The following is a 25,034-nucleotide window of genomic DNA, read 5'->3' as shown; positions in this document are numbered from 1 at the left end:
AAGAGAAGCTTTGACAATGCATTTCAATGTGTATTTTACTCCTTTTTATCTCCCTATTGTTAAAATAAATGCAGGTTTTCAAGTTTTAGGAAATTCCTTTAACTTTATGACAAGAGATTGAGTGGGAATTTTCGAAGCCATGAAATAAGAGATTATTTCTTTCTTATTTATTACACTTGAAAGTATCATTCTTTGACTGTTACCGTTGGGAACATACAATTCCTGGATAATAAAGGTTAAGTGTGCATAAATTTGAGATCTGCTTACAACTGACCTTTAGCTGTCTTTTAGCCTTTTTGACAGAAACTTAAAATAAGGTTATTCCGTAAAATAATTTGATTCTCCATTCTCAAATCCAGATTTGTTACTCAGTAATTAATATCTTCCAGCTAGACAGAGCCATCAGCATTTGTAGTAAAGCAGCCAGCCATAGAGATGATGATTAATTTGGGCAGAATCATCACCTTTCTAAGTTTCAGTCTACCCAACCATAAGCAAAATCAATATATGCATTTATTCATAGAAGATTATTTCTGTCCTCTGTCTGTATTTGTCAGTAATCTCTTGTAATTGTCTCCATAAGGCCTTACATATTGTTAATTTTCTTATCTTAAAGTGTTTGTTTTACTTCATCTCGTTATTGTGAACTTTTAAAAAATATTTTCAAAGTAGTTTTTAATCGTGTATGGAAATGCTATTATTTTTAGTGCATTGATTTTTTTATGCAACAATTTTTTACAGAGCTTTTATTAATTGAGCGTGTCTGTAGACTCTCAGGGTGTGCTACGTAGACAGCCATATCATCCGCAAATACGAACAGTTTTGTTTTTCCCTTTCCAATCTTTGCATGTACTTTTCTTGTCTTACCACGTTAGCTAGAACCTCCAGTTGCAGGGTTGAATAAAAATAGTAACTGTCTTCTTATCTTCTTTCTGACCAAAATGGGAATAATCCTAGTTTAACCATGAAGTATGGGATCTGCTATAGGTTTCTGCTAAGCGTTTTTATCTTTTAGTGAAGAAATGTTATCAAAAGTTTTACCTGCATCTATGAACATTATCTTGTCTTCCTTTAATCTGAAAATGTAAACATGATGTTAAAAATTTCTGGCATGTCTGTGATATGGCCTATTTGGCCATCATTCAATGTGCCTCTTTGTTTGGATTTCAGTGAGATTGACCTCTATGGTTTCAGTGTTAAGTTACATTGGCCTCAGTGAGATTGAACTCTGGTTTTCATATTAAGGTTATGTTGGCCTCAGACAGTCAGCTATGTAGCTTTTCCTCTTTTCTATTCTCAAAAAGAGTCAGTAGAAAGGGGAATTTTTCTACTATTTGGAGGTTAAGTAATTTCATTGGGATTCAATTCTTAATGTGTTGTTCTTTCTATAATGGTTTTCTCTTTGATCGCTGAGTGATTTTAAAGTGTTCTTAAATTTCCGAATATGTGGGGTATTAAAAGTTTAGCTATCTTTTAGTTAATGATTTGTTATTTTCTTTAACTTTCTGTAGAAAATGTGACATGTATGACATCGCCATTTTGGAATTTCTTAAGACTTGTTTTGTGGCTTAGCGCTTATTCAGTTTTTCAAAATAGTCCTTATATGCTTGTAAAGAATGTGTTTTATCTAATTGTTGAATCCAAGGTTCTATGTAGGTCCATAGAGTCAAACTTACATCTAAAATTTGTGTCTAAACTTTAAATGAAAAAGTAAACAAATTATGGTGATAATAATAATAACCCCAGGAAAGTAATGTGAAAGGACCAGCCTACCAAATATTAAAATCATTTTAACAGTTGTGATAATCAGATCAAAACGGTACTGTTCACAAATAAGGAAGACAGGCCAGGGAAACAGAGTGGAAAGTCAAAAAATAGACATTTATGATACGGTGAAACCTCCAATCACTGGAGAACTAGTCAATAAATACAATAAGACAACTGGATATGACCTAAAAAAAAAATCCACAGTTGGAAACTTACATTTTATACCAGGAAAAGTTACAAATAGACTAATGATTTAAATGTAAAGAAAATAAATCATAAAAGTATGAGAATAAACCATTATGAATGTTCTTTTCTGATTGTTTCTCTTCTTTATGCCACAAAATGGGGAAATCTTTCTAAGATGACTCAAAATCAGCATCTGTAAAGGATTAATGAATTCTAAAACATTTTAAAATTGTCATGACAAAAGAAGAAATCGAAACTCCTGTCACACTCAAGACTAATCTCTCTAATATAAAATAACTCTTTTGAAATAGGTCAATGCCTCAGTAGAGAAAAAAAAATGGCAAAAGATAGGAACATACAGTTCTCAGAAAAGGATATACAGATGACTTTCAAAAATAGCTTTAAAAGGTAATTATTCTCACAGAGAAATAAAACAACCCAGAAATACCATTTTTAACTGTAATGTTAAGAATCAAACTTTGATAGCATTCTCTTTGGATAGACATTAGAAAAACAGGTGGTCATTTATTTTTTATAGAAATGTAATTTGGTAGCATCTCTGTGAAGCATGACTTGGCAATATGTATCAAAATGACCAATATGTATACCCATTGATAAAACAGTTCCTCTTCCAGGAATTTATCCTACAAGATACTTTTTTTTTTTTTTACCTCACCTTTATTTTCCACCTTTCATTGTCATTATATTTTGAGTGTGCACCTTAGAAACTAATTCAGAAGTGAAGGACATTTTCCCTTTTATGATAATCTCTTTGAATAAAAGAATTTAATTCACAAACACTTTTTATTATTACTTACATATTTTGATCCATTGTATGTAAGTTTTTCTCTCCATATTTTTTCCTGGGAACAGGAGGGTGTTTACCAGCCTTCAAGAGAAAGCTGATACAGTTTTTTTCATTCCCTCTTCTCTATTCTCTTGGAAGTTCATTTTAGTTTTCAGAATAGGTATTCTTAAACTTTAATATGCTTAATTATTTGATAAGTCTAAAGGGTATCAAGAACTTTATCCTCATCTCTTTCAAGGCAGAGATATTACCTTTGACCCAGATTACCTTCCTCTCATCTTCCTTGCTATTCCCTTCTGGTATCTTAGCCCTGCTTTGTAAACCCACCATATTGATGATTTAAAAAACTCTTGATAGTCACTGCTTATTTAGTCTTAATTCATTCAACAATTTATCTACTATTAGCTCTTTCATCTCATCTCTTTGTCCTGTGTTCAACTTACTTTTTAATAAATTTTATCCTTTGGTAAAGTTGATGATCCAGGGGTTAAAAAAATACCCTTCAGTCTTAATCTTGTCTTGTCTTTATTTGACTTGTCTTTATTTTTGAATGATGATTTTACTAAGTTGTATTGTGATGAATAATTTTTGTTCTTTGAGCATGTTGAACATATTTTACTCCGACCTCTATTAATGAGAAATGTAATTTCAGTCTAATTTGGATCTTTTATTGTAAACTATCTTTTGTTTCTAGTTGCTTTTAATCTTTTCCTTGACTTTGGAGTTTCGTAGTGTTTCTGAAAAGTGTCTAAATCTGCATTTTCCCTCTGAATATTTATATCTTTCTTAATTATAAAAAATTCCCAGTCATTATTGCTTCAAATATTGCCTTTCCCCATGATCTGTCCTTTCCTCTGGATCTCCTGTGAGTCACTCAAGGGAGCATCATGGGTCTTGGGAGTCCCTGTGATCTTTTCCATTGCTTTATCTCCTTGTGCTGCCTCTGCATTCATCTTCCAGCTCCGTGATCCAGATCTCTAATTCTCTTTTCATTTGTGGTGAATTTATTGTTCAACCTAGCTACTGAATTTTTAAGTTGATACTATATTTTTTTCCTAAACGTTGTATTTTTAAGTGAAATGTTAAGTATTTTTAAATTATTTATCTTGAGATTTTATTCTTCTGTTTCCAGTTGTTACCTCCAGAGCTCATGTCCATGCTCATTGGTCTGTTAAGTCTTCCTTTTGGTGACTGCATTGCCACAGTGGTGGATAATTTTTCATTGCGAGCTCATCTATATTAGGGATTGCATTTTCTGTGGCATCCCATGTATGAGATTGTGCAAGTATTCATGTTTTTGCATTTGCTTTTGCCCGGGCCCCAAGGGTTTCCTTTTCATCATCTGAGACTAATTTTTTCCCTTAATTTCTGGGCTTTTTATTTCCTAGATTTCCATTTCTCAGAGGAGGTTTGTCCCACCGAGAGCTTTGTCAAACACCAGCCTCTCATTCTGTTTCCACAAACAGATTTGAAGAGATTTTCCAGTTTCTTTTTCACTGGTGAGGCAGCCCTTAAAGTGTCCTGGTTGTATGCAGGAGTCTCGGATGAGTTCCCTTCTCTCACCAAATGCTCTGTTTTCCTGAAGACATTAAAACCTTATTCCCAATGCTGGGATAATCTGATACTTCCTGGGGTCTCCTGGCATCACCTGAAACTCACTTCTGCAACTGGATTTCATCTTTATCTCTAGCATCTGAGGATTTCCTGAGCTCAGCTTTGCATTGGGCATATTTTTTTTTTTAAATCTGTAGCAGTTGATGGATCCATTTCAGTCTTGTCTGCCATCTTGCCTGAAATTTGCTTCATTTTGCCCTTAAGAGCATTTTCATGTTAAAAGTCTTAATTTTAGCATTAAAATCTCATGTGCTATATTACATGATTTTAGTTGTATATTCAGTATCATTGAAAAATATGATGAGAAATTATTTTCAGTTATTCATCACAACTGCATTCACACACATTTGAAAAATAATAGTACGTCTACTTGTAAAATATATATATTTTCTGTAGACAGTGATTAATGCCTCTCTAATTTGTAAGACCTCTTGCAATAACTCAATAGCTGCCTCAAGGGTTGAGAAACACTGTTAAGTCTTTATTTTAGAAACATCACAATAAGTCCAAAGGAGGTCATAATATATTAATAGATAATTATACTTTTCAGATTAATTTGTGTTTCTGAGCAAGATCCTTGGTAATTATAACAGCAGTCATAAGAACAGATATTTTCAATGAAATTTTAATTGCTAATAGAAGCAAGGATATGGAAAACATAAGAGCAAGTCTCTGATTTGAGTATTTTCCATGAAAGTCATTAACCTCTGATATGGTTTGGCTTTGTGCCCCCACCCAAATCTCATCTCGACTTGTAATCCCCACATGTCCAGGGAGGAACCTGATAGGAGGTCATTGGATCGTGGGAGTGCTTTCCCCCACGCTGTTCTTCTGATAGTGAGTGAATTCTCTTTCGCCTTCCACCATGATTATAAGTTTCCTGAGGCCTCCCCAGCCATGCAAAAATGTGAGTCAATTAAACCTCTTTCATTTATAAATTACCCAGCCTCAGGTGTTTATAGTAGCGTGAAAACAGACTAACACAAGCTCACTGTGTTTCTGATGTTTCAGTATAGCATTAGTACCTTACACATTTGTTATGGGGATAAATATTTGACAGGCAAGTTCAAGTCAGAATTTTGTTGCTTCTGACCAAAGGTCACTGTAAGATTTAAAGGTCACATAGTAGGTACTATGTGACCTTTAAAAAGTTATAAAACATGAATTTTAAAGATATAGTTTATAAGTAAAAATGCTTCACGTTTTGGGAGCTAATATCAATGTAGTCATTAATTCAGGTATTAACATATAATTTTAACTGATATGTCTAAAACAGTACTTGTTCTGTGTCCAGCTGCAAGCAATTTTCTTTTAATTCTGGATTTCTTAAACTTTAAAGAAAGATTCCCAAATTAGAAAACTACTATTTTATGGTAAATAAACCAATTATCCTAAGAATGAAAAATTTCCTGAAATAAGTTTTATTGTCAAATAACCTTAAAAATGACTATTTGTGAATCCAAATTAACAAAAGGAGCCAGCAATTGACAAGAACTCTTAGGAATAGCAGTCACAGTGTGATAAACACACACATACATATAGATAAGGGATTTCCTCATTTATCTCTTCTTCAGATTTTGGCTTTTATCTTAAATTATTCTCAGCATCTTTTTTTTTAAAATAAGAACCTCTTATTGTTATTTATATGGATAGATTTTAATATGTTTGCATTTGATGATATTGTAAAAAACAGAAATGTTGCCAAAGTTTTAAAAGTAAAAGGAATTTTTTAAATGTACAACTATTAGATATCAATTCTAAAACTACAAAAAAAACTCAGAATAGCCAATTAAACCCTAGTGATTTCTAGTGAAATGAGGGAAAACACAAGCATCAGGAAGCCCATCTTGTCTGTTATAATAGTCATAAAATTCCCAAAAGGTAAATAATCACTGCAATGCTAATAAGAGAAAAATAGTATTTTATTTACAGAATACATAAAGTTGTAGAATACATACATTTATAGAAACTTACATACTCCTCCACGCTACAGAGTCAGTGTGAAACAGCCGCCCCTCGGTGCAGCTGCCCTCCCTCTAGCCTAGGCACAGCCACTCATCATCTGGTCATTGTTCCTTAGCAGGGCAGCCATCTCAAGGAAGTTAACACAGGGCAGATTCAAAAGGTCAGAATGAAAATTCAATGCCTGCCTACTGAACACCCACCTATTGTGTGACCAGCACTCTTCTAGGCAACGACAAGCTCCCTAAAAAAAAGAACTTAAGAAACTGTACTGAATAAATGATGAGGCTACAAAAAATCAAACAGGGTGATAGACAATAGTAGGACGGCCTCACAGAACTGAAATTGAGATGAAAGGAGTTGCCAGTGAGAGGTCTGGAGAGGAGAACGGTGTGCAGTGGACTGAATCGTGCCCCACTGCTCCCCTCCAATTCATTATGTTGAAGGGCAAATCCCAATGTGACCGTATTTGGGGATGGGGCCTGTATGGAGGTAATAAAGGTTAAGTGAGATCATAACGGTGGGGCCTTAACCCAATAGGACTATTGTCTTTATAAGAAGAGAAAGACAGACCAGCGAGCTCTCTGCGTGCACACAGAGGAAAGGCCCTGTGAGGACATTTTGAGAAGGTGACCGTCTATAAGGCTAGAAAGAGAGCCCTCCCTCCACAGAACCGGACTATGCTGGCACCCTGATCTCCAACTTCCAGCCTCCAGAACTGTGAGAAAATAAATGTCTGTTTTTCAAGCCACCTTGTCCATGGTATTTCGTTATGGCAGCCTGGGCTAAGACAGGTGCATTCGAAGAGTCACTAAGGAGGAACTGCTGCGGGACTTTTCCTTAGTTCAGCTGAAGACAGGGTTTTCTGTCCCATGGCCACGAAAATTCATGCTCGCAGACAATTTGAATTTGAATGAGTAAAACAGGGTTTTGCTGGGTGAAAAAGGAAGAAAAGAGGGAAACAGGGACTCTCGCTAAGCCAGAGAGCCTGATAGGGCGCTTCCCACCGGCCATTCGCATCCCCTGCCCACTGGGAGGGGCCAGGCTCCTCCCTGCTGCAAATGGCGTGAACTTGTGTGGCTCCTCCCAGTGGGCTGGCCAGATGGAGAGGGTGGAGCTTCTCCGAGGACTGCCTCCCACCTGGCTGTCTCAGAAGCAGTATGGTCAGGCCAGGCCAGGCCAATGATTGGAGGGAGGGAATTAGGGTGACCTCCCAGTGTTGGGGGTACAACTTGACCAGGTCAATTGTGTTGTGCTGAGAACAGAAAAGGGATTCGAGGATTAGACACAAAGAAAGTCACTGGTGACCTTGATAAAAGCAACTTCAGTGAAATGGTCGGGGAGTGGGTTAAAGAGGGAACGGGAATGAGAAAGCAAGAACAATGATGATAAATAATTCTCTTTAAAAACTTTACTATGAAGAATAATGTGGAAATGGAGCGGGGACTGGGGACAGTGTGGAAATGGAGAGGGGACTGGCGACGGCCTGGAAATGGAGAGGGGACTGCCGATGGTGTGGAAATGGAGTGGGGACTGGGGATGGTGTGAACATGGAGAGGGGACTGGGGACAGTGTGGAAATGGAGAGGGGACTGGGGACAGTGTGGAAATGGAGAGGGGACTGGGGACAGTGTAGAAATGGAGCAGTGGCTTTTCAGAAAAAGTACTTAAAGAGAAGTCAGATATATTATTAAGACACACACATGCACACATATCCAGGCATGCACACACACATGCACACACACACACGCACACATATACATACATGCACACACATGCACTCACATATATACACACGTTCACACATACATGCAAACAAGTGCCTGATGATAACCATAATATATGAGGGATTACCAAAGCCTGGGCCAAATTCATCAACTGAAAACAAAATTATCATAATAAAAAGGAACCCTGGAAGATATGTAAAAGGAATTTACAAACAAAAAATCATCCTGTAGCAAGTAGTACTGTATCTACCATGTTAAAAAAGTATGTGTCTCAAAATATAATGGCAAATTGTTATTCTATTATTTTGTTGTTGTTTGTTTTTATTGTTTTATTTTTTCTTAGGCATTTTTGTCATGGTAAAATACACATAAAACTTACCATTTTCACCATTTGTAAGTGTCCACTTCAGTGGCATTAAGTACACTCATAATGTGTGACCACAACCACCATCTAGTTCCAGAACGTTTTAATCACCTCACATGGAAACTCTATGCCCAATAAGCAGCCACTTCCCAGCATCCTTTCCCCCAGCTCTTAAGCAGCCACTTTCTGTCTGTTGGATTTGTCTATTCCAAACATTTCATAGAAATGGGATCGTACAGTATGTGGTCTTTTGTGACTGGCCTCCTTCGCTTAGGAAAATGTTTTCAAGATTCATTCATGTTGTGTCATGTATCAGATGCTCCACATCCTACTCATTAGGAAAATGAAAATCTAAACCACAGGAAATACCATTTCACACACATTAGCATGGCCATCATCAAAACTACAGAAAATAACAAGTATTGGCGAGAATGTGGAGTAATTGGAGCCCTCATACATGGCTGGTGGGAATATAAAATGGTACAGCTATTCTGGAAAGCAGTTTGGCAGTTTCTTCTAAAACTAAATGTGCAACTCCCATACAACACAGCATTTGAACTCCTAGGTATATATTCAAAGGAATTGAAACCAGATTCAATTCAAACAAAAACTTGTCCAGTAATATTCATAGCAGCATTATTCACAATAACCAAATGGCAGAAGCAACCCAAATGTCCATCAATGAATTAATGGAGAAACAAAATATGTTAAGTGCATTGAATAGAACATTATTCAGCCATTGTTTCATTGTGGGCAGGTCTGTGCCAACCTACACCTAAGTTGGAGGAAGCTGAGAGGCTAAAGAAAGAGACATACAAATCTAGTTGCTTAGAAAGAAACTTTTAATAGGGACTTATAAACAGAAGCCATGTCTGTGTCCCTGGCAGTGATGAGATGAGATGGTGGATCTTGCACCATTACCGCCCCCCTGCTCCCCCGGGACACAGGACTTATGTGCTCTCGGGGAGGGGTACATACACTTCAGAAAGAATGGCCAGGAATTTGCTCTCATGGTGGGATTTATGGTAAGTAGGTGCTCTTACACAAGGCGGAATAAACTGGAAACCTCAGAGGCATTCCCGGAACTGAGGTTAATCAGAAGCCAACATGGCAGATGAGCACCCAGGATGGAGTTCCTTTGGCTTCTACTCTCCACCCCTCTAATGCGGCTCTTACAATCTCTCACGCCCTCCTCTTCCATGATCATCCCTGAGCCTTAGAGAGGGTGCTTGATATTGTCAAGCGTTAGCAGCAGTGCTTTGGCAATGGAAAATAGATCAGGTCTAGGGCAATTCCTAATGAGGGAGGTTCACAGGCTGTTGAAGCACCTCTAGTCTTCAGAATACCATGACTTTGGTTTTCTCAAGAGTAAAACAGCGCAAGATACATAACATTAATAATTTGCACTCAAGGATTACAGTCAAAAGAGAATTTGTATCCCGGAACAACAACAAAAAAGTACCTATTCCATTAAAGAGCCAACTGAAAGTATCATGAAGAAAATTAAAACCTGGTTCCTCCTTAGGCTTGCAGACAGAAAATAATTTGGGATTTAGCCCAAATTATAGCTAAATTATAAAAACTCGAAAACAATGGTGAGGGCTAGTATCCAAATTTTTTGGTCTCTAGTTTCCCCATTTCTGCCAAGGATAAATCATAATAGGACCAATTTATTTTCAAAATAAATTTTGGTCTCATTATACTTGGCCTGGTTATTTGCATAAAATATGGCAAGAATAGTGATCAACCTGATCTGATCTGCTTTTTTTTTTTTTTTTTTTTTTTTTTTTTCCAGACAGAGTCTCACTCTGTCACCCAGGCTAGAGTGCAGTGGCACAATCTCGGCTTACTGCAGCCTTGACCTCCTGAGCTCAAACAATCCTCCCATCTCAGCCTCCCAAGTAACTGGGACCACAGGTGTGTGCCACCACTCTGGTTAATTTTTTATTTTTTGTAGAGACAGAGTCTCAGTATGTTATTCAGACTGGTAGGCTCTTTTTAAGTTGGCTTTGCTGGAACTTTTATGAGAAATTGTGGATTCTGCTTTTTAAAAGCCTCAAGGCTAGGAGGCAAGCCAAGGATTCACCATTAGACTGTGCTTATAATACCTATACAAATTCCTCTCTTCTTGAGGTCCCAAAATAACTTAAGGTTCCCAGGCCTGTTAGTAAATGACATTCTTTACTTACCACAGGTCAGGAACCTTGGAAGAGAATCATTTAGACAAGGTACTCAGCCAGTCTTTCCTAGAAAGACTATATAAGGTCAACCTCCATTCTTCAGTCTGGTCAATTCTGAAAATATGCCATTCCGGTCAATGCCTCGGTAAAATAACCAGTGTCTCCAATTATGCCCTGTTAGAAAAGAAAACAGATTCCTACTGAACTTATGCAAATAACTCTGTTGCTATCAGATAAAAATACTCATAAATGGTTTCCAAATTTAGGGTAACTCAGGTAGAGAGAAGGGTAAATTTTGCTCACAAAATTGTACTTTATCCAACCTCTAAGCTATAAACAGCTCAAAAGAAAAAGAATTTCCTTGGCTCTTCTTCAATCAGAGTGGCAGCCTTCCAAGGAGGATTATGTACATTCACCTTGGAACTGCCATCCACAAGCCCTGCAGCTCTTTGTCCATCAGGTGAGAGCTGCCTATTGAGCACTGTAGAATCCAGCAGCTCCTCACACAGTTCCAGAGTCAGTCGAACAAAAGCCATATCTGTGTCTTTGGTGGCAGTGAGACGAAGTGGTGGATCCCCACCTGTTGTTCTAATATTAAGGCAACATATTTGCAATGACAACAGATATTTCCAAATAATGTGCAAACAGGTCATAAAAAGAACTAATGAAGGCTGGGCGTGGTGGCTCATGCCTGTAATCCCATCACTTTGGGAGGCCGAAGTGGGTGGATCACCTAAGGCCAGGTGACCTCTAATAAAAAAAAAAAAAAATCTCAACTTAAAAAAATGCAAAATTAACTGGGTATGGTGGCGCATGCCTGTAATCCCAGCTACTCGGGAGGCTGAGGCAGGAGAATTGCTTGAACCGGTAGGCGGAGGTTGCAGTGAGCCAAGATCGCACCATTGCATTCTAGCCTGGGCAACAAGAGCAAACTCCATCTCAAAACAAACAAGCAAACAAACAGAAACAGTTAAAAAAGAAAGAACTAATGAGAAGATAATTTTTTTTTAGGAAAGAATTGCTGTGGTCAGTGATATTGGAGGATATGAAGATGTAGAGATAATTATTTTTTCTTTCTCAATTTCTCTCATTCAATCTTTCATTTGACTTTTGTCTTTCAATTGCTTCTTTTTTCTCTTTTCTCATAACTTTTGTTTTTCAAAATTTTGAGAAGAGGAATTATGCAGGTACTCAGTATTTGTTGTTTGAAGGCACATTATAAGTGAAAAGTGGGAAAAACAAATCTGTAAGTTACTTTAGACACTTAAAATCTAATGTCAGAGGAATGAAGAAAGCAAAAGGATAGAAAAGATGTGATAAATAAACCAGTTATAGCAATAATAATATTATATTAGACTCAGACAAACTGCATCAATAATGATAAAGAGGATAAGGACATAAGGGTAAATTGAACAATTCACCAGGAGGTTATAATAATGCTGAACCTCAATGTGCCAAACAACAAAGCCTGACAGGCAGTGCCATGTCATATAGCCAGACTGCTTGGGCTTGAAACCTAACTCCAGCACTGACTAGCTGTAGACCTTAGGCAAATTATTTAATCTCTCTCTGTTTCAGTTTGTTCATATTGAAAATTAGGATATTAATAATGCCTACGTCTTCCAGTTGCTTGAGTATCAAATGAACTAACACAGTGTTCACAACAGTGTCTGGCATCACAAACATTGGTGTTATTATTGTTACTGTTGTTGATATTAGTATTGTTGCCCCAAAACATATAAAGAAGAAATAGAATTCCAAGGAAAAATAGACATGTCAACAGTCTTAGTAGAAGACTTTTAACTTTATTTATCTCTTGCTAAGATAAATATAAGTTTGGAAATGTTTAAGATAGCTGCAACAAAATGTTTGAACAGGATGTTTTAGCTTTAAAGTCATTACCAAAAAGTAAATAGAACATAGTGTACATAATAAAACTACAAAATACAAAGAAAAAGGTAAATAAAAAACAACAACTGGAGACCAAAAAATAAGATGACGGAAGTTAAATGAGGCCATAAATGTAAATGACTTAATGTATTAAAATATAACCATCTTAACCCATAGTAAAATACAAAATTTAATTTTGTACTTATAAGAAACACTTGTAAAAGTGTGACAATAAGCTAAAAGAATTAGCAAAACATACCAAAATGTTTTAAAAATATAGTATAGATGACATTTTTATTATGAAATTAGTATACAAGGTAAAATTATCCATAACAACGTTGGGCCTTTAGGACCTAAGAAAAAAATAATTGTTTCAAATTGTACAAAATAATGTTTTAAAACATTTCCAAATGCACATAAATCTCTGAGAAAAATATATATTCCATAAACGTATGCTGAATAAAGTAAATTTTATAAATATAAAAGGAAAATAAAGTAAAACTGATGTCTGTGTAAACCTACATTAGGGATTTTTTTCTATGCTCCAGTTCCAACAGAGGATCTGGACATTGCCTCTTGCCTGCTTACTTCCTTGCCCTTCCGGCTTGGGGACCTGTAGGAAATTTGATTCACCCCAACCCACAGTAAACACTCAGGAACATGACGGGTTTGTTACCAGTTACCCACATCCAGGGGTAGGCAGGCATGTGGCGTGAAACTCTAGAATGCTGAGGGAGAGCTGGAAGGTACAAAAATCTCCCGCTAAGTGGTATTACAATGTTTGGTTACAAAATCAGAATATCTCTTTTTATCCCATAAATATATATTAATATATATATAATGTATGGAATATATAGGGAATAAATATATGTATAATTTGTCTCTACATAGAGAATATATATATGCAATTTATCAAGGAAAAAAATTGTTAATCTCCTACTAATGTAAAAGGGAGTTTCTCAAAGGTCTCGATGGGCTCCTCGCTTGATTAGAAGGTGGTGACTAGAAGCTGGGTGCATTCATAAGGATTTGAAAACCAAGGAAATTACCACCTCTTGCTGGGAAGGCCCCATCTCTTGCTCTGTGTACATGTGTTACACCTGCAGTCTGAGTCTGTGGGCTCCTTTCCATGTACACTCTCACCTTCAGCTCTGACACCTTGCTGGCAGTAGCTCAGGCCACAGGTACCCTAGACAGTGGAGGGCTCGAGCAAGACCGAATCTTCTACAGGTAGATGATTCCCAACTCACAATCTCTTTTCTCAGCCCCAGAATTTTAGTTCCCATTCCCTGGTGCTGCTGGATGCTATTGCCAAGGTCCGGACAGGGGAACATGGAGGGACTCTGAGGGTGATGGATGGAGACGTGGGAAAGAGATTTGTCTCTGCTCCCAGAAGAAGCAGACGAAGGGAGATTGGGACATTTTGACTTTGAGGTGACAGTGGTCCCAGGTTCAGCCCACTCTTTGTCCTCTCCATTTGTTCTTGATGGCCTGAATGTTCTACTTGTCATCCAGGCTCCAGTGAACAAGCCAGGAATCAGGCTTGACCTCTCACTGTCCTGTTTGCCCCAAAGAAGGCATGCCTCCCAGGAACATATGAACATGCACTTCTGTAGCTTTCTTCTTAGAACCTTGGGCGCCAACCTTTTCAGCTGTTTTTATTTCTTTCATTTTATTTTTACGTGGATCTTTTCAGCAAACATTCTAGAGGCTTCTTGAATCCTGTTCAATATCATACTTGAGCCAAATGGTAACAAATTAACAAAAAGGCAGCAAATTGTTAATATGCTCTCAATATGTATTATATGTGGATGGGAGATTTGACTGTTAAGATCTAAAGGTCCATGACTTTAACCTCACTGCTAATTGATTCAGGACACCATGACATACTTCAGGTCGTTGGGTGGATGGGTTAAGAAAGTCTCCCTGAAGTTCTAAGAGTGTGTCCCTCAGGAGTGGGTGACAGCTCCACAGCTCGTCTGCCTTGCTCTGCTGGAATGCTGTTTTCACATGGCGTTTCTTCTCTCTCTACTTTCAGGTAGAAATTGAGAAGCTGGATTACCATCATTATCTGCCTCTGTTTTTTGATGGGCTTTGTGAAATGACATTTCCCTATGAATTTTTTGCTCGGCAAGGAATCCACGACATGCTGGAACACGGTGGGAACAAGATCCTACCTGTCCTTCCACAGCTCATTATCCCGATAAAAAGTAAGTGAACAGGTGAAAAAGCATCACTCAGTTTATACGGTGTTGCTTTTTGACAACTTGCTAATTAAGCAATAAAGCACAACAGACTGAGGTGGTCCCCAGGTTTTGCAGGAATTTTCATAAATTGACTTAGGAGGCCAAACAACCCAAATCTCCAAAAATATATCCCGTCATCAATATTTCACTATGGCTTAGCCACATACATAAACCAAATTCCATGGGGCTTGTGCTAATTTACAATGTCTCATAGTAATGACATAAGCATTAACTTATGCATCCAGAGGTCTTTACCCGCTGCTGCTAACTTCCAAGTCTTTTTTTTCTAAGTGGCATCTCTAACTTTTAAATTATAAACACAGTTATGTTGAGTACATTTGAGGTAGTCGGATTCATAATTTTAAGGAAGGGAAGCCCAGCTGCATAAGTGAAAAGAAACATGTTTTTAAATACCTGAAACTTTTAATCTACAATAGGTAAGGTGGTGACTCTGTGGTAGCCCCGTGATTGGCTTTGTCTGTCTGTGAAATGAGATTGTCCTTCCTTTCTGCATGCACCTTACTCACATAGTTGCATGGCCCCTTGGACTAGTTGTCTAAAGCACCTGAGGTTGTCCCAGGAGACAGCCTTCCAGGGCTCCAGAACACTCTCTGTCCATTCTTACCTTGCTGCCAATAGAGCTACCCTGATGGGCATGCCTGGCATCCACTGGTACAGGCTCAGGAAGAGGATGGCCTCTCCTCAAGTCAAGGTGGCAGGCCTGACCCCTCTAACCCTCACCAGCACACTCCCTCCCCAACCCCAGAATTGCCCATCTGTCCCGCATTGCTACTGCTGCTATTGCTACTACTAATTAAAATCAGACAGTAAGTGCCTTCTCTGAACACTCATTCTGCAGATGAGGGAGACCCTACCTTTTTCTCAGTCAGAGCTGCTCCAGGCACTTTTACCCCCTGGATCCAGGCCCAACTGCCCATGGCTTCGAGAGATGAGGGGCCCCTGCTTCTCTCACCCCAAGTTCCACCTCATCTTCCACTCCAGGATGGACAGCTTCCCAAAATGATTGACAGGACACTTAGCTAGCCTTCTAGGTTGGGGAACCCCACCCCCACCGGCTCAGGTGAGCTCTTCCCACGTGGTTTCATCAGAACAAGAACAAACTAGCTCAACATAGGATCATCTCCCAGAGTCTGGATTATTTAATCTTATCCATGGTCACCTGCCATTCATTGGAATGTATCATGATCAAAATGCTAGATTTCCACAGTTCTGCTCTTACTGCTTGCATCAATCAACTCTGAAATTCTCCCTCAGATCTTTGAGGCCTCCATAGAGATCTGTAACTGACCACACCACATTTCCACCAAGACAGACAGAGTGAAACCAAACCAAAGGACGGTGCTACCTGATGTGAAAGTAACATGGAGAGAAAAGAGACCCTGAAAAGGAACCTATTAAATATCAGCTTGCTTCCCTCTTTAAAGGCTGTCAGGCTCTTTAAAGGCTGTCAGGGAGGGTGTAGTGTCCTGAGCCACATTAAAACCTTTTCCAAAAGTAGTTTCTTCTCTCAGGTGGGTCACATTTTTGAGTACATTAAATTCTACTTGAACTGCTACATTTCTAAAGGATGGTATGTAGTTTTCTCTGATAAACAAGAAAGGCCCAGAATATTCTCCACAGGAACTGTGTGTTCTTTTCCTCTGGCAGAATAGCAACAATATTTGGACGTATATTCTTTTGTTTTTTTCTTTATTTAATCAATGCTTCATGTTGGGATCACTGCCTTCTCAGGGGTCTCTCCCTCAGAGCCCAATGGAAGACACTGACAGGCAGAAAAGGAATTGCTGAGTAATATTTTGATTATGCTGTCTGCAATTAAAGCATACCACACTGGAGTTTTGCAGGCCAAGGTAAAGTGATTTTCAACTTTGTTTGATCTGTATTTTGAAGATACATAAATGAGTTAAGAGAGGAGTGAGGTGATTAAATTTACAGTACACACATGCTAGAGGTCATCTGCTGATAAGTGAAAACGTTATCAAGAGCTCAGTAAACATGATTTGCCAGGGAAAATTAACTAGACATGAATTTGATGATTTAGGGTTCCGGAAGCAATGACAGTTTATCTTGGTTGATGTCACTGTGTGGCTTTCAGCGCTTCTGCTACTCGATACTGATCCTGAGTCTAACTGCTCCTTCCTTCTCAATCTGTTTGTCACTAAAAGCCAGACTTTTCTCAGGAAGAAATGCTGATTTCTTATGTAAGGTCATGCACAGTTCCAGCACAGTGTGAAAAATAATATGTGCATAAAGAAACTCTTTCAGGGGGAATTCCAGAAGCAGGCTAGTGGATCTAGAAATGGGTTGATGTATATAACTGACATAACATATAACATCTCTGTGTATTTTATTTTCACACCGTACCCAGTAAAATTTTGACTGTATCCAGGGGCAAAAATTAACCTCACCATTACCAGCAAGCAGACTAGAAGTTTTTTTTTTTTTTTTTTTTAATTCTAACTAATATCTATGAAAACAAAGCAAAATGTATAAACTCACTGTGAGGCAGTGAGCTAGAATTAGCCGCCCTTGTATTTCTGGAACCTGGGTTGATTTCAACAAATTAGAAGGCTGATAATACTGAAAGGAGAAATTGACACATTTGGTGGCTCTGGGCTTTCTAATATGATAACAAACAAGGATTCACCATTTTTTTCTCCTGCTGCTGCTTGGTTCAAACCCCCAAGTTCTGGAATAACCCACACAGTGGATCTCGGACACCTGTTTCACTGATGTTGTTTTCTGGTACAACTACTGCTGCTCCCTTTTCCCTCCCACCTTTCTGATTTCCATCTTGAGTTAGTTGGGGTCAGAAACTCCAAAATCATACTGACATAAAGTGCTCAGGGTTGATGATGGAGCATTGATTGCTGGGAGCAGCAGCAAAACCTCGTAGGGGAGGATGAGAAAACAGCAGCTCTCTTACTTGTCTGGATCGGGGATTGCAGATTCACATTTACCCCATCCAGTAAGGAAAAGATAAATCCTTCTCAATCCGTCAGAGCAATACCAGGAGGCAGTGTCTGGAATCTCCACATATGAAATTCAGAAGGGGATTCTTCCAAAATAGCGGTCAAGAGGGCAGAGAGGGGCCAAGAGCAACCGGCAAACTCTGTCTGAGAATCTCTCTCCTCAATAAAAGCGAGAACATTATCAACACTGCAGCCACAGGGGGCCATGGGAAAAATCTCTACACACAGGGAAGCAAGTATTGTGCACAAGCAGAGAAAAAGAATACCTCAACAACATTTGGCATAAGAACCAGAAGAAACTTGTAGAAACTTGTTCGACATCCTCAGGATTCAGGAAGACGTGGCCTCTGAGAAACAGAAGCAGAAATCCAGAAGAGGAGATTAGACTCAAATAAACAGAAGTCCATTTTGAACAGGACAAGGCAAACTGAAAATGCTGTAGTAGAACTAAAATCTCCATAGAAGTATAGAGAATAATCAACTGCACAAGATCAATTATAAATGCAACCTCAAGGAGCTCTCTCAGAAAAGACAAGTGTATAAAAATGAGGCCAGAAAAGATATTAAACTGGAGGACATAGGACGCGAAAGAGTTAAAAGTTATGTATTGCCAAGAGGAACTATCAGAGCAACAGTAACAGCAACCATAATGGCAGAGGTGATTGATTCAAAGGATGTTCTGGGAGGGAAAATTATCTCTTATTATGCGGGTAAAAAATACTCACGGCAACCTAAAGAGCATCAGTGAAAACAGACTCAGGTGGACACACAATTTGCCAAAAAGTTTAAATTATAACATAAAGAAAAATCCTTCAAACGTCTGGAAAGGGGAAAAAGCTGTACACCAAGAAATAATACTAACTGAGGCTAAGATTTTTTGCAAGAGTAAATTCCAGACAACAGAGCACTTTTTAGAGAATTGGGGAGAAACATATTGGGCATGATTTTACCCTGGTCATGTGAATAAAAACACTATGGACGCAATGACTCCAGTACCCCTCTGTCCTCCATCCAGAAGGTGACTGGGGATGTGCTCCAGCTCACAGCAAGTAAAGTACAGTGAGAGTCCCCAAGTGAGGACAGTGTAGTGTGAAAAGCAGTCAGCTCTAAACCTAGAGTTATGTCTAAATAGTGGATGGAAAAGAGTTTCAAAGCCACATGAAGTGTTGAATCATAATTTTGCAGTAATGACTCTTTAAAATTCCAAGAAAACTGGAGTCTAAACCCTCAAAGTCAATGCAGAAGATAGAGGTAGTTAAACAGAGTCTGTCTATCAAAAGGACAAAAGCTGAGTAGACAGCAAGGAAAGGCTATGAACCAAAAGCACAAAATAGGATGAAGAACGTAACATCCAATAATAGATTAGCTACAAAAATTATCTTTAAAACTGAAAAAACAAAATCTGTACGTAAACGCTCTAAAACACAAAATAATACTTAACTATGTTCAAAGATATATTGGAATAAATAAAAAAGAAAGCAGTAGTGATTTTAATTTTAGAAAAGTCAAATTCAATGTAAAGAGTTTTCAAGTGTATAAAGAGGATCAATTTATAATGATTAAAATATTCACAATAAAAATTTAATAGTCATGGCCCTCTGTGTACTGCAAACTATGACATCACATTTAAGAAAGAATCAGCTGCTGCTACTCATCGTTTTCACCCCTGGAAGGAAGGTAGACTTCTTGACTGAGAGCTAAAAAGGCCTGTCCTTCCTCCACTGCCTGACTTTTGACTTTAAGATCTAGGGTCTTTACCAACCCCAAGTGAACAGCCTGCCCTCTAAAGCACTGCTTCCAAGCCTTCGGTGTGCATCTGCGGACCTTGTAAAATGCAGGCTCCAGATCAGTAGATGCGAACGGACCTGAAATGCTGCATTTCTAACGAGCCCGTGGTCGATGCTGATGCCCTGGGCTGAGGCAAAGCCTGCCAGGGCACAGAGGATGCTTGGATGCCCCAGGCCCTACCAAAGAGTCCTGGACACGAGAGCCAGGTGTGGGACATGTGTGGGAGGGGAAGAGATGAACGATAATTTTCTCCCTTGTATGTGGCATCAGGAGATGCTGCATTGTTCACAATGTGCATGATTAGAGAAACACAACTTTAAGATTTTAGGCCTTAAGTGTAACCATTAATGGATTAAAATAGATGGTACGTCATATGAGATATAAGTGAAATAAAAAACTTTCAGTAAGGCAATCATTTTTTAAAGACAGCGAAGGTAACTTTAAAAATAATAAAAATACAACAAGAGGACAAAAGGAAAACCAAATAATCTGTTGTTTTCACAAAGCATTGGGAGAAATAATTCACTAGTCACAGGGAAAAAGTCTTGATTTGGAAACTCCTTTGAAAGACTGGTTTTAGCAGGGACTGCCAGTCACCTCATATTGATTAGAATTTAACTCCCCTCCACAAACATACGTTCTTCCCCCCTAATTTATGATCACATAAATACTTTTCACTGCAAGTCCCACATCTGCTATGATTACTTTTCTTATACAACTTGTTTTTCTCGGCATTGATAATTGCCTCTCATTTTGCATGCTTGATTTTTATATACTTCCTAATTTTCTTCAAGTATTACAAAGTCTATCAAAAAATATTATTTTCCAAATGTTCAGAACATTAAATAACCCAGATTTATCTGATTTCATCGGAAATTAATTTTATTTCCCTTTCTGGAGACATTCACTCCTCCACCCTCCATCCATCCATCTGCTCCAGTCTGGACCACATGTTATCTTGGTCTGACACTTCCTGTTACTCTTCTTTTAAGTTCAACCTCTTTCCTTAGCTCTTTGTCTTGTTTTTCTCATCATTGTTACAGTGCACATCTCCTAGTAATTTCCTGGAAGCATATGAAAGGTATATTTTTTAGTTCTTGCATATCTGAAAATTCTATCATCAAACTTGATTATGAGTTTGCTTTGTTGAAAACACTTTTCATTCATAACAGGGAGGTCATGTCTCCATCGCCTCCAGAGTCTTGTTTTGCTTTGAAAATCTTGATGCATCTGATTTTTTAGTCATTTGCCTGTGACCTATTGGTCTCCAATCTCTGAACATTTTTGAATCTTTATCTCTGGTGATATGAAATTTTATGTGGATATACTTTGATGTGTTTTTTAAATCAATTTTCCTAGGAAATTTCAATTTAGAGACATATGTCTTTCCGCACTAAAAATTTTTATGTGTGTGTTTTTTTTTTTTTTGAGACGGAGTCTCGCTCTGTCGCCCAGGCTGGAGTGCAGTGGCCAGATCTCAGCTCACTGTAAGCTCTGCCTCCTGGGTTTACACCATTCTCCTGCCTCAGCCTCCCAAGTAGCTGGGACTACAAGTGCCCGCCACCTCGCCCGGCTAGTTTTTTGTATTTTTTAGTAGAGACGGGGTTTCACCGTGTTCGCCAGGATGGTCTCGATCTCCTGACCTCGTGATCTGCCCGTCTCGGCCTCCCAAAGTGCTGGGATTACAGGCTTGAGCCACCGTGCCCGGCCTTATGTGTTACTTCTTTAACAGTATCTTCTCTCTGTCTTCTCTTGGTTTTCTGATGTAATTCCAGCTGGTCATCTATAATGCCTCCCAGTGGATTCTCTTAGTTCTTTGTCTTTCTGTTCGTATTTCCCTACTCTGTCTCTTAGTTCTATCTCCTGGGAAATGTCCTTGACTCTATCTTCCAAAATTGTGAATATTTCACTTTAGTTATTTTAACTTTCCTTTCCTCTGACAGTTCCTTTTTATACTATTTGATTCTTTTATGTTTATTATCTTATCTCTCTGTGAATATTTATTATAGATTTGTAGGGCTTTTCTTTGTTTGGGGTGGGGGGTATCTAGCAGTTTCTTTTTGGCTTCCTGACTATTTTTTTGACTTATTCAGTAAAAGTAAATTTTCCCTTTGCTAGCATTTCAGACTTTCTTTTTCCTGCCTGTAGATCAACAGGTAATATACTGGCTAAGAGCATAGCCTGGAATCAGACTCACTAATTGACCAACAAGACAGTACCTCTATGAGTCTGCAAGAATCTCAGCATTACTGGGCTTGCAGTGCCCCCAGTGCAGATACAGCTTAGACAACAATACCCAAGTCTTTTCAAATATCTGAAAAGCCTTCCAAAGCAGGATAGGTACAAATAAGCCCAGACTGTGAAGACTACAATACCTAACTTTTCAATGCTCACACATTAAGGATCAAGACCATCCAGGAAAACATGACCTCACCAAAAGAAAAAAAAAAAAAAAAAAAACCCTAAGTTAGATACCAGGTACCAATCCTGCAGAAATAGAGATATGTGATTTTTCAGACAAGGAATTCAAAATAGCTGTGTTGAGGAAATCCAAAGATATTCAAGATGACCCAGAGAAGAAATTTAGGATTCTATTAGATAAATTTAACAAAGAGATCAAAATAAAAAGAACCAAGCAGAAATTTTGGAGTTGAAAAATGCAATGACATACTGAAGAATGCATCAGAATCTTTTAATATCAGAATTGATCATGTCAAAGAAAGAATTAGTGAGCTTGAAGACAAGATGCTGGAAAATACATAATCAGAAGAGACAAAAGAAAAGAGAATGTAATATAATGAAGCACACTTACAGGATCTAGAAAATAGCCCCAAAGGAGAAAATCTAAGAGTTATTGGCCTTAAAAAGAAGGTAGAGAAAGAGATGGGGTAGAAAGTTTATGCAAAGGGATAATAACAGAGAACTCCCCAAATCTAGAGAAAGATATTAATATCCAAGTACAAGAAGGTTATAAAACACCAATCAGATTTAAGCCAAAGAAGACTACCTCAAGACATTTAATAATTAAACTCCCAAAGGTTAAGGATAAAGAAAGGATCCTAAAAGCAGCAAGAGAAAATAAACAAATAACATTCAATGGAGCCCTAATACATCTGGCAGCAGATTATTCAGTAGAAATCTTACAAGCCATGACATACTTACAGTGTTGAAGGAAAAAACTTGTAACCTGGAATATATCTAGCAAAATTATCCTTCAAACATGAGTGAGAAATAAAGACTTTCCCAGAAAAACAGAAGCTGAGGGATTTTATCAACACCAGACCTGTACTACAAGAAATGACAGAGGGAGTACTTCAACAAAAAAATTAGCCAGGCGTGGTCATGGGTGCCTGTAGTCCCAGCTACTTGGGAGGCTGAGGCAGGAGAATGGCATGAACCCAGGAGGTAGAGCTTGCAATGAGCCAAAATCATGCCACTGCATTCTAGCCTGGGCAACAGAGTGAAGACTCTGTCTCAGAAAAAAAAAAAAAAAAAAAAAAAAAAAAAAAAAAGACACAGAGTGGCTGGATGGATTAGAAAACAAACAAACAAAAAAACCCCACAAGACCCAATGATCTGTTGCCTACAGAAAACACACTTCACCTATGAAGACACACGTAGACTGAAAATAAAGAAACGGAAAAAGGTATTCCATGCCAATGGAAACCATAAAAGAGCAGAAATTGCTATACCTATATCAGACAAAATAGATTTCAAGTTATAAACTATAAGAAAAGACAAAGAAGGTCACTATATAATGATAAAGGGGTCAATTCAGCAAGAGGATATAACAATTATAAATATTTAAGCATCCAACACTGGAGCACCCAGATATGTAAAGCAAATATTATTAGAGCTAAAGAGAGAGACAGACTACAGTACAATATGGACACTTCAACACCCCACTTTCTGCATTGAACAGATCTTCCAGACAGAAAATCAACAAAGAAACATTGACTTAATCTGCACGATAGTCCAACTGAATCTAGTAGATATTTACAGAGCATTTCATCCAATGGCTTCAGAGTATACATTATTTTCCTCAGCATATGAATCATTCTCAAGGATAGACCATATGTTAGGTCACAAAACAACTCTTAAAACATTCAAAAAAAATTCAAATAATATCAAGCATCTTGAACTACAACAGACTAAAACTAGAAATCAATAAAAAGAACTTTGGAAATTATACAAATGCATGGAAATTAAGCAATATGCTCCTGAATGACGTATGGATCACTAAAGAAATTAAGAAGGAAATTGAACATTTTCTTGAAACAAATGATAATGGATACACAACATACCAGAACCTATGAGATACAGCAAAAACATGACTAAGAGGGAAATGGATAGCTGTAAGTGGCTACATCAAAGAAGAAAAGCTTCAATTAAATAACCTAACAATGCATCTTAAAGAACTAGAAAAGAGTAAACCAAACGCAAAATTAACAGGAGAAAGAAATAATAAAGACCAGATCTAAGTTAGAAAAAAAGAAAGACCCAAATAAATAAAATCAGAGATAAAAAAGGAAACATTACAACTGATACCTCTGAAATTCAAAAGGATCATTAGTGGGTACTATAAGCAACTATATGCCACTAAATTGGAAAACCTAGAAGAAATTGATAAATTCGTAAACACATAAAAACCTACCTAGGTTGAGCCATAAAGAAATCCAAAACTCAAATAGACCAATAACAAGTAACATAGACAAAGCATAATAAAAAGTCTCCCAGCAAAGAAAATCCCAGGACTCAATGGCTTCACTCTTGAATTCTACTAGACACTTAAAGAAGAACTAATACCAATCGTATTCAAACTATTCCCAAAAAGATAGAGGAGAAGAGAATACTTCCAAGCTCATTCTACAAGGCCAGTATTATCCTGATACCAAAACCAGACAAAGACACACTAAAAAAAGAAGGAAAGAAAGAAAACCCAGGCTAATATTACTAACAAATATTGATGGAAAATCCTCAACAAAATACTAACTGAATTCAACAACACATTAAACAGATCATTCAAAATGACCAAGTGAGACTTATCCCAGGGATGCAAGGATGTTACAATATATGCAAAGCAATCAAAGTTATACAACATGTCAACATCATCAACATATGAATGAAAGACAAAAAGCATATGATCCTTACAATTAATGCTGAAAAATAAAAACAAATGTTTAACATCCCTTCATGATGAAAACCCCTCAAAAAACTGTCTATCAAAGGAATATACCTCAACATAATAAAAGCTATGTATGACAGACTCACAGCTAGTATCACACTGAATGGAGAAAAACTGAAAGCCTTTCCTCCTAAGATCAGAAACAAGACAGAGTACCCACTTTCACCACTGTTATTTAATGTAGTCCTGGAAGTCTTAACTAGGGCAATCAGACAAGAGAAAGAGATAAAGGGGATCCAAATGGGGAAAGAAGAAGTCAAATTATCCTTGTTTGCAGATGATATCATCTTATATTTTGAAAAACCTAGACTCCACCAAAAAACTA

The 25,034-nt window shown here is 37.8% G+C and overlaps 1 protein-coding gene across 2 annotated transcripts in view; it reads left to right on the top strand.

The window, feature by feature from the left end:
* PACRG (parkin coregulated) overlaps positions 1-25,034 on the top strand; it is a 600,857-nt gene that overhangs the window by 326,405 nt on the left and 249,418 nt on the right. For both annotated transcript variants that reach the window (XM_017869560.1, XM_017869561.1), the window contains exon 3: positions 14,536-14,707. In XM_017869560.1, the coding sequence (XP_017725049.1) occupies positions 14,536-14,707 (172 nt within the window). The remainder of the gene's footprint in view (positions 1-14,535; positions 14,708-25,034) is intronic.

This window comes from Rhinopithecus bieti, unplaced genomic scaffold (assembly GCF_001698545.2).
Source record: "Rhinopithecus bieti isolate Rb0 unplaced genomic scaffold, ASM169854v2 scaffold_3948, whole genome shotgun sequence".
Lineage (NCBI taxonomy): Eukaryota > Metazoa > Chordata > Mammalia > Primates > Cercopithecidae > Rhinopithecus > Rhinopithecus bieti.
The sequence above is the reverse complement of the archived record's forward strand: the minus strand, read 5'-3'. Positions and strand labels throughout refer to the sequence as shown.